General features: G+C 35.8%; 1 protein-coding gene across 3 annotated transcripts; it reads right to left on the bottom strand.

Moving 5' to 3' along the window:
• Positions 1-712: 712 nt before the first annotated feature.
• Positions 713-10426, bottom strand: LOC135222754 (aminomethyltransferase, mitochondrial-like). 3 transcript variants are annotated; one of them, XM_064261005.1, is made up of 5 exons: positions 9710-10423; positions 7907-8044; positions 6510-6707; positions 2374-2493; positions 713-986 (listed from the first exon to the last, which is right to left on the bottom strand). In XM_064261005.1, exons 1-5 carry the CDS (start codon positions 10292-10294, stop codon positions 813-815), a joined length of 1215 nt encoding a protein of 404 aa, XP_064117075.1. In that variant the 5' UTR covers positions 10295-10423; the 3' UTR covers positions 713-812. The 3 variants fall into 3 exon arrangements, with proteins under 3 accessions (XP_064117075.1, XP_064117077.1, XP_064117076.1); XM_064261007.1 differs by lacking the exon at positions 6510-6707 and having other exon boundaries at positions 9710-10426; XM_064261006.1 differs by lacking the exon at positions 7907-8044 and having other exon boundaries at positions 9710-10425.
• Between the last annotated feature and the right edge of the window lie 7331 nt (positions 10427-17757).

Genomic DNA, 17757 nt, shown 5'->3' with positions numbered 1-17757 from the left:
CTAAGGAAGAGAGGTCCATGCCCTTCAGTCAGAAGTCCTGGCTCAAGTTAAGAGTATAATACAAAAGAAACATTCTACACGAGAAGAACAATAATCATGAATGTTTATAGCACCATGGTAATAAAATGAGTATTATACTGCCTGTAAGAAGGAAGAAAAGAGAAGTACTCAAAGCATCATTACATAAGGAGACCTAGGCTAAATGCTGGCAGCACAAACAAACTTCACTTGGAGCTACAACTTGCTGAGTCATGGTGATCAATTATGGTTAATCTTACTCACGGGGCATTTAAACATTAGTAAAATATGTCTGTTAGTTGTATAGACACTCCAATCATAACTCAAAAATTAATAATTTTTACTACAAGTAAATATGTTGTAGGTTATGAGACCCTGTCGCTGACAAATCAGAAATGGTAGCTAAGACCCCAAACTAAACATTTTACCACACATTTATAACTAATACAGTTAATGCTCACTGTTTAGGAACCAGCCCTTTGTACTGATGTAATTCAGTACCTGGAAAATTAATCTCACACCCATGACTAACTCAAGGTCATGAGAAACTTCTTAAGCTTTGACTCTTCAAAATACAGTGCTATGAAGGAGTAGCAACTCATGGCTTAATACTGTTTTCAATATATCTGCCAAATATATACAAAAAGAACTTAGACAATGGAATTTAATTAAGGAATTTACATATACACAATAATTCAAACTAAAACTTTATGAAATCAAAAACAACTCTTATATATTAAAAGATGAGCAACAACAATAAGGTACAAAAGTACATCACCTTGGCCTATGTTGAATTACTTCATAATGTGATAGTTACATTTGACAAAAGGCATCTTGGTGACGACTGCAGGTATATTCTTTTTGCGAACCTGGACTGTCAGATTAGTTCCAGCTTTAGCTAAGTTTGCAGGAACATAAGCCATTGCAACATTCTTTCCTAAAGATGGAGCTGGGCAGCCACTTGTTACCTGTAACATAAACAATTGACAGAGTGCTTCACATACATGAAAAATAAAATAATGTTCATGAAAGCAGATCTGAGATGCAAAACTCATTACAACCACAATCAGCCATATGTAAAACATACCACCCAGCTATGCCAAGCTAAAGAACTGAAAGAAGAGATGTAATACCCCACATGCCCAGCCCACAATACACCATTCGCCTGTACTGTATTACCTCTCATTCTTCCATAGAGCTTTGAATTGTATGGTGCATGCCAAGTCTACACAGAGCTCTTTCCCGTTGGAGGGTAGTGCCATCAGTGCACCTCATGAGGTGCACTGTAGGCATTACTTAAGGTTCTTTGCAGCATGCTTTTGGCCCTAGCTGCAACCCCTTACGTTCTGCTTACTGTACCTCTTTTCGTATTATCTTTCTTCCATCTTGCTATCCACCCTCTCCAAACCATTATTTCATAGTACAACTGCGAGGTTTTCCTCCTGTTATACCTTTCAAACCTATTGACTCTCAATTTCCTTTCCAGTGCTGAATGAACTCATAGGTCCCAGTGCTTGGCTTTTGGCCTAAACTATATTCCACTCGATTCCTAAACTAACTAAGCATTTTTTATCTTAACTCTGCACAATTTTTCTCTTCTGTCAGGACAGACCTTTAGTTGACAACATTAGTGCATAGCTTAATGTGGATTAAAGTCGTATATACTATTAGAATGTGAAAGTGGGCGAGTTTGTAAGGCATGCCTTCTCCCATAGAATTCCAATAAGCAACATGGCTGAGCAAGGCAAAAGATTATGACAACCTCATCCTTGGTGCTGACTGATGAACCCACAGCACTTAAGGCAAGGTGTATTTATAAGGTCCTCCCAGCATTGTCACCATTTGTAAGGGAACCACTTTTATTCCTTGTGGTCTTTGGTGGGTGGGAGACTGTCCAAGTCTAATCTGCTATATTGCACACTATACAAAACACCTTTCACTTGAAGTAATGAACAGGCACTGGGCATTTAATATTAACATCCCTTCCCAAAAAAGTATGAAAGTCCAGTACAGTAACCCCATGATTATTTGCACTTATCCTCTCTGCACTACAGTATGCCCTTGACTGCAACTTTCTCAATGCAGTTTTGTAAATGAATTAAATCACACTAAATGGCAAAGGTACACATAAAATTACACAAGTGTGAAAGAAAAAGCAGAGCTAAGATTAGATTGTGTATCAATTAGCATTTAGGATAATGCCTTAAGTAAGCACATCAAATTTAGTAAGTGCTGAAATCACTTTCCCAGGTCACTTTTTGTATACAGCCTAATAACAACAGACAAGTCCAAACTCACCAGGCGGAGAATGTAATATGAAAAGGCAAACAAAACAATATACCACATGATACTAACCTCTCCAACTTGATTACCATCTCCATCTAAGACAGGGCAGTGAGATCTTGGAGGTGGTCCAGTACATGTCAAACCAACACGACGACGTTTTGGTTTGTCTTTGAGCTGCTTCAAAATTATCTGAAAGAATAATATAAAAAATTACTACCTTGAATATCTATAAATTAAAAATGTTAAATCTGCAGGCTGGTTACCTTCATTATACCTATTGGCAACAGTGCTTATAATTAACCAATTTGCTTTGCAACATACTCACTCATTACTTATACTTGGCACTTTCTAGCACTGAAACTCGGCGAATCACTGGAACAAGTTGTTTTTGGCTGGCACTATGAGGGAACATGAAGAATATCTAGGCAGCTGTGTTTACACCCTGTTCACCACACTGCCATTAAAATTGTTCAGTTCCAACTTCCATACATGATACTAACCTACTAAATAAAAACAGTAACTTGAAAAGACCTGGACTTCAGAGCTAAAATTTTGCTACGTTCTCAACACAGTTTGCTAAGCATATAAAAATACAGTTCAGAGTAGGGAAAACTACTGAGAAGCAAAACTTTAGCTAATAAAATATCTAGTACTGATTTGTTACTGTATTTTTAGTTAAGAATGTGAAGTATGCATATAAAGACAATAAAAATGAGGTAAATGAGCAAAGATACCTTCAAAGGCCATACCTCATCAATGGCAGTCTCTGCCATTCTTCTTTCTCACCTGTGCTTGGAAAGGGAATAAGAAACAACTTGTTCCACAGACTCACTGGGATTCTCATTTTCTTATGTAACACTATTTCTTTTGCTCTATGTATTTCATTATTACAGTATTTGTATTTTTCCTATATGATAAACTGATTCTAGTTGTTCAAACAATATTTACAATTCATCTGATAGGCAAATCAATGTTATATTCATACAATGAGACATTATAAGCAATGTGAACAATACTTATACAGTAGTAATGTTAATCAAAGTTTTTTTTTTTGTACCAACCTACAATTGATGGCCACAACAATGAAATTAATGTTAGCTTCCTGGCTTCACCCAACTCAAGAAGCACTCTTTTAGTAACGGGTCTGTACAGATTCAATCTTCCATGAAATCACTTTATTAGTATGACACTCGGCTTAGGTTTCCTGCTCGTAAGCGAGAATGCTTCGCCACTGTTACAAAGATTCTTTTTTATTCCGCAATGCAGTGACTAGCCTACCTGTTCAACACAGTGCCACTGCAGTTGTTTTCCTCTCACACCCAAGCCTGACAGACTTTCTGATTGGATAGATGAAATATAAGGCACCACCCTACTTACAAAGGAGTTATGTTCCAGGCAGCCGTTTGTATGTTGAATTGCTTGTAACTTAGTTACTGTACTCTTCATGCCTATTTCCATTACAGTATGATGTAAAACTAATACAGTACTGGATATGTTTTTCATCCTAAAATGCAATAGTATACTGTATGTACAGAGAAGGTGCGCAGAACAAAATTTAAACTTACTGTTGGGAAAAAGGAGCACTCTGAACACATTTTAATTTGCAATTCCGTATGTTTGTGTCTGAATATTTGTAAGTTGAATGTTCTTAAGTAGGGTGGTGTCTGTAATTTCATATCCACAAACCTAATAGATACAAGCAGAGTACAACTACAAAATAGTATTCTAGAATGATAATAGTACGATCATTGCAAAATGCAAGATAAAAAATATAATGCAAAATGCAAGATTAAAAATATAACTGAGTAAAGCTGCAAGCAACAAGTTACCAAATAACCTTATCTACAAACATATAATCAGAGGGTAACTAACAAATATAATTCTAGTATGAATTTGTATAATGCACAAAGAAAGTATACTTATCTGGATACACCCAACCAAGGTAACCGACAAGAGATGGAAAAGAAGGCAGTTCTCATGCTAAAAGTGCACTACAAAGCATGGCAAAAGGATAACTATTTTAAGAAAAATTATCTACAGCAAAAATTACAAAAAGAATACCTGACTATTAAACTTTATGCAATATAATTCATGGAATATAGGAAAGAATAATACTAGTCAAATTATTCCAAAGCTGCAACAAAGAAATCAAGATAACTAATGAATAAAAGAAGATAATATTCAAACAGTAACATGAATTTCCAGCAGCTTTTACTGCTCAATTCAATAAAACTTCCATACCTATCACAAAATTCTTAAGTAGCTCTCTTCACGACAATCTCAACTTCTCCGGCTGGTGAATGCAGTTCGTGATAATTTGTGCATGAACACAGCAGAAGATATTTTGTTAAGTAGAATACAGATGTGTACATTTAAGGACAAAAGTTTTATTCAACTGATGTCAACAGCCCTAAAATTTGTACATTACACTTTTGCTATCAAATAATCCAACATAAAGCTCTATATGATTCTTGAATGTCATAAAAAATCTGTAATTAGTTATATATATATGAAGTCATATAAACACGCATGCAAGTTGCAAGTACCCAAACAAACATAATCCCCTTGAACTACACACCAACGAATATTGTATGGTAGTGCAGTGCAATGTTCAAATTATAAAACAAACAAAGACCATTACACAAAAACAAATTGATCAGAAAGCAAATCAAGGGATACATAGAAATAATGACATTCTTTCTTGAATATGCAAACCTGAAAGCTTTCATACGGATCTACCATCAGTTGAAGTGGTTTCGGTTGTTGAAATTTGGGAAGAAAAATAAAATAACATTGTGGTAGGTGAGTCAGGTAGTGGTGGTACGACCCATTCACTCAAATGCAAGATTTAATTTTTCCTTCATATAGCTAGAGATGTGATTACGATACCATACAAGACTTCAGGTTTGCATACCTAGGTAAAATTCTATGTATCTTGAAACCTGTCATTTTTTTTCCTACCGGAATATAAACTTTCAATTTTGTTGTTGATACATTTCCTAGGGAGGAGGTATTGTCCAGTTTCCCACCTATATCTGTGAGTAGGGGAGGGATGGCTCCTGTAATCTCCTGAACAGTGAGACTGACAGACTCATGTTAGAGCTTAGCTTTTCAATAATCTCATGGTAGGAATACAGAGGAAACTGACCCTCCAGTTTGTAGAAATGGGAGTGCTAGTACTTTACTGACCAGGCCAGAAAAGACACTTAATTGCGTAACTAACCCACATCCAGCCACACCCACTCAGACATGGTCAGGAGCTGCTGGACAGATGAGAGAGATAGAGTAGGGGTGGTGGTGGGCAAGGAGGAGAAATCAGACAACCTCCTTTTATCCAATCCTATGTTACCTTTGAATTTCTGTTGAAATGATTTCCTGTCCTTAATAATAATCATGTTGATTATCATTAAATAGTTGTTAACAGAACCAATAAACATGACACTGGAGCAGACAGCAAACACTGAAGTTGGCCCACTTAGTATGCACAACCATACATTGTATGTTCATGCAGATAGTGCATGCACACTCACTAATGCGCCTTCTAAAGAAGGAACACTCAGGGGAAGCTCAAAGATCACCCAGAGGAGACTCCTGAATACCAACTTTGCAGATGTCCACACACCAACATAGATGTCGGTAAGAACAGAGGAATAACTGTTCCCAACACCATAAAAACCAAAATAAAAGCTAAAGTTGTCAACATGAAATAAAAAAGGATAACTGCACCAGCATCAACAGTCATGATAAAATTACAGCGGAGCACACCAGTGTTCACAACAGCATAGCCAAAAAAATAAATTATGTACTTGAGTAAGCCACAGAAGCTCCCACCCTCCCACTCACCAGCCTCCTTGTTAACTACCTTTTTACAAAACTTCAATGACAGGACCAGCTTTGGCCAAATGTTCATCTTTATCAAACATCTGGCTTTTGTGCTTAAAAAATATTCTAAATAAACTGACTATAGAAAATAGGAAGAACAAAATGATATGCACCTTGACACAATTAATCTAAAGAACCAGGTATCAAAAATTCTCAAGAAGATAATGTTCATTAACGAAAATTATAAAATAAATTAGTCTTAACATAAACTTCCTTTCATTATAAAAACTAACATCATATGTCAGTTTGCAAGGTTACAGTGCACTGATTGCAGGTACTACAGAATTAATTCTCACACAATGAATCTGAAATTGTAATCGTACCTCAGCACCAGGGAAATCAGCTGTCTGTCTTCTACGTTTACCAATGGTCCAAGCTAAGCCAGCTTCTATGGGAGTCGTGGTATCATCGATATCGTTGCCATACAGACACAACCCTGCTTCCAGTCTTAACGAATCTCGGGCACCAAGACCTGCAAGGTGCACGCCAGAGGCAAAGAGCGTTTCACAGAGTTCAACAGCCTGTGACAGCAAAAAAGAGAGGTATTTCAATAACCTAAACAAACAAGAAAAAATTCAGTCATGAACACTTATTAAGCAAATGAACCAAAATATTACATATTCCATCCACTTACAACAATTTCCAATGTTTACTTACCCGATAAATTACCCTCATTATAATCCTGACTCTGCCCTACTGTATAAAGAATCACTTACTACTACTGTATATCAAATAAATGGAAAAATTTAATCATACGCTATAAACTTAGAGAAGATGTGATGATATCTAGAAAATATGTTACTTTTGTAACATTTCTACCACAATTATATCAACAATGTTTAAATGTAAGCTATCTTCATGGGGTATTTTTGTGAAACATTATTCATACCATTCATTAGAACTCTACAATAAAAAATATACAATTAAAAAATTCTAGGATATATTCTGGGTTAGGCAATAAATCTAGTGAGGTGCTGTGAAAGCAACTTCAACAAATCCTGTCTTTGAGAGTTATTTGCTGTAAAATTATTTCCTCAAGGACATTCCTTTACATGTTTCATCTCCAATGGGCTTCAATTGATGTAAGTGTGACTTTGCATTTTATATGAGTGAACATACTATAAAAAAAAAGCCCTAGCCACCAAAGGGTGCTACGTATTACTTACATAAATTTAAATTTCTGTCACATGCAGTGTACAAAGAAAGCAAATGCTATGCTAACTTTTCCACACCGTTCCAGTTGGCCAAAAATTTTTTTTTTCTTTCCCCATCAGCAAATGCTAACTTTTCTACGACACTTCTAAAACTGATTTTTTTTCACATCAGCAACACTACCAATGTAAATATTTATCATAGGCTTTCATTTAATGGGGTTGGTGTTGATTAGTATCATTAAAACACAGTACATTGCTGTCATATGAATGACAGTTGTAGAAGATGGAAATTTATACATACCTTAATTTGGATGGGAAATTAGAAAAAAAAAATAATAATAATCAGCATTTTTTTCTTTTAGAGTAGGAACTTAATGCATAAACATAAACCATGCAAGAGAGACAAATGAGTGAAACTTGCTTCAGATCTGTCCAATCTATGGGCTGTAAGCAGGAGGACTTTAAATCTATATGAGATCAGCAGCAATGGAAAGAAAGATTGATAATTTCTTTATAAATGCAACCTACACTAACATTAAATGCTTCCATTTTTTAATTACACTGACCTTCTCATTTGGAACAGATATTTCAACTCCATCCTCACCAGTGTATCCACATCTTGTTACACGGCATGGTATACCGGCAACTACCAATTCCCTCGTTTGCATAAAATAGAGTTGATTGATGTCTCCTTCTACTAGAGGCTGTAAGGCAATTACAAAAAGATCAAATAACTTCATTATACTGACAAAGGTATACCACCTACCACTAATTCCCTTGTTTGCATAAAATACAGCTGACTGATGTCTCCTTCTCTGAGAAGCTATAAAGAAAATCTACCAAGATTACATAACTTCATTTTAATAAAATCTAAAATGCCACAAAAATATCATATAAAACTAAACAAATGCACGAAACCGATTTCAATCTTCCTAACTAATGTACTTAATACAACTGGAAAAAATGGCATCTATAACTTGTGATGTGAACCCATCTCAGTATACATCTAATTTCTTTTAGAGACTAACAATCATTATTATAATACATTTGTGATGTAAAGATATATTTGTATAAAATAAAAGAAATGAGTCTTAAACATGAAAATGATTCATTCATCTCTCGACACACAAAAGATGCACACATTAACAACGAAAAAATTACCTAGAGTTTTTAATATGTTGCCCAATATCAAATGATTTACCAACCCCCTTTTTTTTGCCACATTTATCAAACTAACAATAATTCTATCTATAATTGACATCAAAATCAATTAGGTGAAAAAGAGGAAAGGAAACTAAAGAGCTACATGATAATCTCATTCGTGCTTTTTTTAAGTCAGAGGGTACACAATTAACTTAATTGTATAATTTGGTACTCTGATCAACCTCTGACAAAGGCCAACATAAAAGAGTGATCAGATGGCATACAGCCTATGTGAGCATATGCTAGAATAATCCTGGACATCATCCTGTTTAAGCCCTGGTTTGAACAAAGCCTAGAATTCCAAACTTTTGAAAAACATGTCTGACTGATGAAAGATAGCTAAGTTGAATGTGCGACAATCTTGTAGTATGAGACAAACAACTAATGATATGTCAGAATTATTACAATACCAGAGAAGACACCTTTTTTTGAAAGTCCTTTATTTACAACACAGAGGATCCTTTCACTGTGAAACAAATGGAATACCAGAGGAAAATTTAATATCAAAGGCCAAATCAAATGTCCTAGCTTAGGTTAGGTTAAGATAGTATCTACATTCTAACCTATAAGCAGTAGGAAAATTATCATGTTTTTGGTATAAAATAATTGATCACATAAGTTAGTATAGCCTACATAGCTGCCCAATTCAGTAAAACTAAAGAATACTACTGCTGCCCTCTGTCTAAGTAACTACTAGTTTACATACAAAATGGGTGCCATGTTTACTACTTGAGCCTTCGAGGTGAATGTACAAGTATAAACAAAAGACGGAAAATATCATAAACACAAAAAAATGTCATAAACAAAAGGAGCGAGTGAATATCCGCGGACTGTGGATTATCAAGGGGAAAAGTTTGTTATTGTGTGTGGAACGGCGCTTTGTGCCTTATTCGCATATTTAAATATTCTTGGCAAGCTCATTGGCTCTGTCAAGAGGTATTGTTTTGCTGTGCGTGCTAGCTTAAGGGTTACGATTAACTGGGTACTTAGAAAAAGAGCTGTAACTGCTTACTGTGGATATATACAAACTACCCACATAAAAAATAAATAATATGCAATGAATAGTCCGATCAGCGACTGGAGGGAACCAGGCCACTGTAGCCTGGGGTAGTCGTGTTCATTTCTACCTCCTAGCCTACAGCAGCAAAAATGATGAAAATAACCACCTGGAGAATCTTCGCTGCCTCTGGACCCTGGACGGCGACCAATCCATGATCTTCGATGATTTCCAGTTCGACGTCTCCTCCAGCAGCTTTGAAAGAAGCAAGCTGCTGCTTCATGTGGGCCAGGTCCTTCTCCTTACATCCGGCGTTACTGACCACATAGAGGTAGCCGAGGTCGGTTTTGCTGCAGATCAGGTCATCTATGATGCCGCCCTGGTCGTTCGTGAAGAGGGACAGGGTGCCCGAGTTGTCAGGGAGGCCCTCGATGTCCCCCACGATCAAACTCTCCACGAACTTGACGCGGTCCCGGCCATGCACCCTCGACTGCAGCATGTGGGACACGTCGAACATGCCACAGTGGTTGCGCACCTGGTTGTGGGAGGTGGCAATGCCCACTTTGCCGTATTGCACGGGCATCGAGTACCCTGCAAATTCGACCATTTTGCCCCCCTGATCAACGTGGTAGTCATGCAGGACGGTTTTCTCCAAGGAGGTCACGGGAGACGTGGTACTTATCTGTCTTAACAGCGGGATGTCATGCCCTCTACACCCTCTCAGGCTACTCGCGAGTAATTTGAAGGTATTCATGATGATGGACCGTTCGGGTACGTCTTTAAATTATGGCACTATTCACTGACCTAAGACGAACTAGCTTCTATTTCCAGCGGTAGCAACAACATCAACATTCTCTCTCAATCGTATCACCAGTCGCCCTGCTGATCGGACTCGGCAGCCAATCAGCATCGAGGATTTTAGGGGCCGGGCTCCTACGCGATGTTGTGATTGGTCAGAATCCTCTGGGAAACAAATCGCTCCCTTCAGTTACATAATACAAGCCGAATCTACTTTTGCAAATTCCTTTCGAGAAAATTGGGAACGAGAGATCTTCCCAACAAGCATCAGAGTGGTAGACTCAATGAGAGATGAAGACGACACCAAAGGAGGAGGCCTACTAATAATGTATAGAACCAAAGGAGAGATCCAGATAGAAAAAGAAAAGTCGGAACACAAAGACATTCTAATAGTAAAGGTTAACTATAGAACAACAATATTCAACATAATTCTGATCTACATGTCAACTAGTGATAAAGAAAGAAATAAACAAATAATAAGTGCCTTACTGTAGCCAAAGAAAAATCCACAAGACCTGCCTATGATAGTCCTTGGGGATTTCAATGGGCACTTAGGTTTCATAGGGACACAAGAACTTGATCAAAATGGAAATATGTTTAGGACCTAATGGAAAAAATAAAAAAAAAAATGACCTAACGCTATTAAATGGAGATCTCAGCTGCAAAGGAGAGATAACCTGGAGTAGAGTAGATCAGAACAGTGCTATAGACTTTGCCCTAGTCAACCAAAATATGTATAAAAAATATGAATGTATGGAGATAGACGAGGGAAAATATGAATATATCTATCAGACCATCACCTCATAAAGTCCAATTCAAAATGAACACTAAAGTAAGGAAACATTCAGAAATGAAACAAAAGAAATCAAATATTTGAAAGTTACAGAAGAGTCTACCAGGAAATACCTTGAAATATATAGAGTTTAAAAGTAAGTAAGCCAACAAGACAGAAAAGGAGATCTAACCCAGTTGGAAGAAACAATGAGTGAAGCACACAAATAACTTAGAGAAGATAATCAAAAGAAGGTTAAAGACAGGAAAGCAAGAATAATAGAACCAGTATGGGTCAACAAAGAAAAATAAAGAAAGAATAAGCAAAGAAGGGTATATAACAAATTAAAATGGAAAGCCACAAGAATAGAAGAAAAAAGATACTATGAAGAAGCATATCTTAAACAAAACAAAAAGTACAGATAATAATAAAGAAAGCATATGAAGAATATGAAGAAAAGATTAGAAATGAGATAATGAATGATAAAACAGACACAGGAAAATCTGGGAATATATAGACATGCTGAGAGGAAAGACCACGTCAGAAAAAGAATGGATAAGAATATTCGATGAAATAAGCAAGAGATGAAGGACGAAACCCTAGGGAAAGAGCTGGTAAAATTCTGGGAAACAATATACCAAAAAGAAGAAAACAAAATAGGAGAGATATGGAATGAAAGCAAGAAAGAACAGTACAAACATGACATGGAAGAAATAGTGAAAAGATTAGGACAGCAGATGAAATGCCATATATCTTTAAGGGAACATATGCATGGAGTGTATGACTCAACAGAGACAGAGATCAGACCCATGGAAGAAATCAACATAACAGAAGAAGATGTAAAAAATCAACTTGAGAAAATGAAGACAAATAAAGCACCAGGACCAGATGGAATGAAGCCAGTAACTGTTCAAATTACTATTACAAAGTAACAACCTTCAAAAAGAATTGGCAGAATGTTTAAATAACATACTGAAGGGCAGGAAAACGCAGAAAAGCTGGTTTAAGTCAAAAACAACACACTTACGCCCAAAAAACAAAAACCCCAAAACAGTCAAGATCTAAGGCCAATTGCTCTAACAAATGCATCATATAAAATCTTCATGGGGATCCTGAGAAACCAAAATAAAAAACATATTAGAAATATAGGAAAAAATGAATGAACTACAATCAGGCTTACCGCACAAAGGAGAGGAAATCGATAATTTATTATATTTCTACAATACTGCATACAAGAGACTTACGAGAAAAGGAGGGCCCATTATTTGTAGTATCAATAGACTTTCCAAAAAGCATTTGACTCGGTTAATAGGAAAAAGCTCATTGAGGTCATGATGAAAATACAGGCTACATGCAGAAGTAATAAATACAGTTGCAAAGATATACACAAATGACGTAACAAGCCTATGCCTCAACAATACAGAACAAAAAGAACTAAACGTAACCAATGGAATAAGACAGGGATGCAATGGCTCAACCATATTCTTTCTATTAATAACGTACTTGATAATAGAAAAATTAGAAAATACAACAGAAGGTTTCAGAAATGAAGTAATAAGGATAGTGGCACTACTATATGCAGACGACGGATTAATACTAGGGCCACACACTAGAAAGAAATACAAAATCAATAAAAAACCCTTATGGAAATCGCAAGTGAATGTGGCCTAAACATAAACAAGGACAAGAGTAACATACTAATATACAACGACTGTACAGTATCGATGATGTGGAGAATATGGAACACATAGAAGGAATAAAAATAGTTAAGAATATTAAATACCTAGGAGTAACAATCAGCAACATGAAAGACTGCTTCAGAGAACAGATAAAAAGGGCCCAAATTAAAGCAAAGCAGATGGCTAAATATGGGCTTAATGCAGTCATCAATAAAAGCTGTAGCAGGGTAAAAATAGGAAAATTGTACTGGAAAGGACTAGCGATGCCTTCATTCATGTATGCGATGGAAGTCATGAAACTTGACAGGAAAACAATAAATGAATTGCAGAAGATAGATAATAAAGTATACAGAACAATATTGAAAGCGCCAAGTTACACAGCAAGTTGTGCGTTAAGATCTGAAATAGGGGCCTCTTCCTGCCAATCTAGAGATATCAAGAATAAACTTTTCTACCTGAAACATACACTAAAGAATGGTGGAAATAGGCTCCTATATGAGATAACAATGGATCAGTATGAAAACAAAAAAACCCCGATAATGCCAAGTAAAAGAGTATATGAAAGAACTAACATAAACTTAAGTAAAATTGAAGCAGTTAAAGACAAAACAGTTAAGAGAAATAATAAACAATTGGGACAGAAAAATATGGCAGAAAGAAATGAATGAAAAGTCAACATTAAGAATCTACAGAAAATATAAAGAAAGCATAAGAGAAGAAATCTGGTATGATAACACTGAAAAAACAATGCTGATCAGTAGGGCCAGACTAGGTATACTAGGATTAAATGATAGAAATAGGATAAAAGGAGAAGATACAAAATGTTTATACTGTGAGGAACAAATGAAAATTTTAGAACATTTCTTACTTTACTGTCCAGCATACAATGAAATTAGAAATAGATATAGCTTTATGCAGCAACCATATCGAAAATAAAGAAAAGGAAATTAGTACAAAGAGGAATTAGTAGCAAATATAATCTTATTGGTAGTACTAATGAGGGAGGAAGTGGAGAATAGGAAAGATTTTATAAAAGAAATGTGGTATTTCAGAGAGAAGCTCAAGCAAACACAAACAAAGGAGGAATAAAAGAAGCAAGGGAGCCGTTTCAAAGGCTTATCCCACCCACTACTACTACTACTACTATATAATGTATTTTGAATTGACAGATCACTCATGTAATCATACTGCAGTCAAGCTGGACTATTTTTAAATAGTCTTTATTAGATATGCTGTTTTATAACCATATTTCTTTACGTCTGAAGTGCAGATGTCTATGGCTGATAAGCTATCTCACAAGGAGCGTCTATCAGCCCGCAGTGTTTGAATAATGTATATGACCACAAAACTGATAATTAAAGAATGTCTTATGAGGTTTTTCCGTAATACAATGTAATACAATGATGAATTTAACATAACAGCACTTTCGAATCTGAAAACAGACGCCTGTACTCTAAATAAGTTACTTGTATGCATAAGTAGCCAGTGTTGTTCACAAGGTAAAGGTGAATTCGAATTAATGAGGTGTTTTTGAGAGTATTTGGGAATGTTAAAAAACTCAGATATGAATAATGGTCAAAACTATTATATATTATTTAATCCATTACAAATTAGCTATATATATATATATATATATATATATATATATATATATATATATATATATATATATATATATATATATACTAAATAAAGCACTTGTGTAATGGCATGTTGCTTGTCAGAACCACAAAGAGTCAACACTAAAAGCTACGAAAAGAATCGTCCTTGTCACTTCATCCGTTTTTAATGATATGCATAAATGCCTTTCTTTTTCTTCTGCCACGTGGAATGCTTAGATCTCCACAGAGGAACAAAACTAGATAACGATGAAGATAGTGAGTGACCTTTATCAGAGTGGATCCCGTAGACTACCTTGTAGAATTGAAAGAGAGAGAGAGAGAGAGAGAGAGAGAGAGAGAGAGAGAGAGAGAGAGAGAGCATCCCTCATGCTACAGATCTCATAAACAGTAAATTAGATTAAATTTTAGAGTTCAGAAACATTACAAGTGATTGGTGGTTCACTCTTAAGTTATTTTCAACACACGTTAAACCTTTTCGATTGCTTTTATATAATATTAGTTATCCAATCCACAAGAAGTTACCCCAACAATGTAAAAATAAGAGTCTTCTTTCGTTTTAAAACATTCGCTCTTATTATAATCTGTTACTGGAATTATATCAGACGCTGAGGGAACTGTGAAGAACCCGAACACAGATTTTGTTTTCTCTTAAGATGTGAGACCCTTCCAGTTCCTGTCTGTTTATATGTTGATGATCAATATTGTATTCGAAGCTATGGCAAACGGTTGTCACTTTACATGAGTCTATAAGGATGCCTAGGCATACTTTTGTTGTTTTTTTTTCTTAATCTTCCCATTTTTCATTCTATACTAACCTGGAATTTATCATCTCTGCCGAAAGCTGCTTTTCTCCTTGTAGGCCGAGTGATTCTCCGTGAGAGTGGAAATAATGCCACAATAAAAGATGAGAGATTAGAAGCCTTCTTTTACAAGTCCATGCTTCTAACAGCATCTTACTTAGGGCATGCACAATATACTGCCATCTTTTGTCAGCAATTCTGACAGCCTCACCTTCAGTTGCAGTCCACTGATTCGGAAAAACTCTTTCAGAAAAGACAACTTTACGAAAGTGTTTGCAAGAGTTATGCACGAGCATGGAACAGCAGTTGGCCCATAATAGTGCCTGGTTGAGACTACACAGCTTCATTCATATTGCTTAGAGATGTTATAGTATCAGTTGTTAGTACTAACTCGCGTCATTCTAATTTGTACGTATGAAAAAGTGAATATCATCTTGATACTAACAAATACGCTGTTAACGTATCATAATGTGTGCGTATATATATATATATATATATATATATATATATATATATATATATATATATATATATATATATGTGTGTGTATATATATATATATATATATATATATATATGTGTGTGTGTGTGTGTGTATGTGTGTGTGTGTGTGTGTGTGTGTGTGTGTAGATAGATAGATAGAATGCCCTCAAATGAAAATTTGCGCTATACTTCAAATGTTACAGTACACGTCTTTTCAAGTGAAATATTAGACACATTCGACAGCATAAGCTTTGCACACAAAGACGGCAGTGTGGAAGGAATAACTTGCAGGGATTATTAAAATGAGTGAATACAAAGGTCAGTGTTCCCGGGGGAAGGGGGAGGTGTTAAAGGTGAAGGTTACAGAGAAGGGAAGGTTAATTGCAAAAGGTCGCCGGGAAGTTACGAATTAACGCTGGTTATCGGATAGGCCGATTCAGGAGTCTCGTGTTCCTAGGCCTATAAATCTATAGACCTTGTTATGTTTCTTCCGTACCTCGGATGTGTCTAACCTTCGACTAACTACAAAATACAGAAACCTCGAACTAAATCGAACTCTTTAATAAGTTCATTCCTATACGGAACGTAAACAGGCGAAAGCGCCTCAGAGGCGTGGTCGGTATGGTGTTGCCGTGCCACCTCAGTGGGCGCGATTCGATTCTCGGCCATTCCATTGAAGGGTAAGAGATGTGTATTTCTGGTGATAGAATTTCACTCTCGACGTGGTTCGGAAGTCACTTAAAGCCGTTGGTTCGTTGCTGAATAACCACTGGTTCCATGGAACGTAAAAACACTATTCAAACCAAGAAACAAGGAAACAGACGAAGGAAAACGGAGCTTAAGTAAAGATGAACAGCGTACGAAGAGCAGTCACGTTATGCACCAATGTAGGTAAGCCTACTTTACGTCAAGTTGTGCTCTTTTAGATTAGATTACGGATATTGCCTGAGATGGTCGTTAGGAATAAGCCTAATATATATATATATATACTATATAGATATAAATATTATATATCTATATATATATATATATATATATGAATAACTTTATCACGAAGTATATAAAACGTGATGCTATGTATAAATAAAAAAGGTTTTTTGCCACGAAGGAAAAAAATGAAAAAGCGAGATAGCCAAGTACTTTCGGTCCTGTTCGGACCCTTTACTGAGCAAACTGATTTTACAAAGAACAACATAGTCAAAAGAAGGCTTAATATACAAACTGACACTACCAGATTAGCCATAAGGGCGATTTTCACTCTACAGAAAGGAGGAGCCACCAGAGGCTAGCCACCACCTTGAAGGATACCGCAGTAAACAAGTGATTCTTCCAGAAAAACAGTACATTTTGAAAAAAAATACAGGAGCATATACAGTTTAATATCATGAATTTTTACACAAATTTTCCCAACAAAAATTATTATTAATGAAAAGACGAAAGAAAATATAAATATAAAATATATATATATATATATATATATATATATATATATATATATATATATAGAGATATAGAGAGAGCTGAGAGAAACGAGGAGGAGAGAAAGAGAGAGAGAGAGAGAGAGAGAGAGAAGAGGGAGAGAGAATATCGAACCGAGAGAGAGAGAGAGAGAGAGAGAGAGATAATAACAATATACATGTGGGACTAATTTATTAGTTGTTCATTTATTTTGAGGTCCTTCATAAACATCTTACAAATATATGGGTCCAAATGGTACATTCCCAGATTAAGATTTAGGTTGTTTTTATTAGTGATTTGTATAATTGCCGATTCCAGTAAATTTCTTGAAACATAATCATTAGATCTAGCAATTACCGAGGTATCACCCCAATTAATACAATGAGATTTTTCACTTAGATGGATAAACAGTGCATTTGAAGTCTGGGCTGTTCTAACTGAATACATATGTTGCTTTATACGTACATATAAATTTTTACTTGACTGACCAACGTAAAACGAAGGGCAATCCTTACAAGGAATTTTGTAAATGATGTTGTTATTTGTTACGGGACTATTCTCAATTAGCATATCTTTAATGGTATTGTTATAAGAGAACACTACAT

This window comes from Macrobrachium nipponense, chromosome 8, assembly GCF_015104395.2.
Source record: "Macrobrachium nipponense isolate FS-2020 chromosome 8, ASM1510439v2, whole genome shotgun sequence".
Taxonomy (NCBI): domain Eukaryota; kingdom Metazoa; phylum Arthropoda; class Malacostraca; order Decapoda; family Palaemonidae; genus Macrobrachium; species Macrobrachium nipponense.
The sequence above is the reverse complement of the archived record's forward strand: the minus strand, read 5'-3'. Positions and strand labels throughout refer to the sequence as shown.

Coding starts and splice junctions, on each gene's coding strand:
- LOC135222754 (XM_064261005.1), bottom strand. CDS start 10,294: ATGAATACCTTCAAATTACTCGCGAGTAGCCTGAGAGGGTGTAGAGGG. Junction 2,494..6,509: donor CTGATTTCCCTGGTGCTGAG/GTACGATTACAA, acceptor TTATTCTTTCAG/ATAATTTTGAAGCAGCTCAA. Junction 987..2,373: donor ATGGTAATCAAGTTGGAGAG/GTTAGTATCATG, acceptor TTTATGTTACAG/GTAACAAGTGGCTGCCCAGC.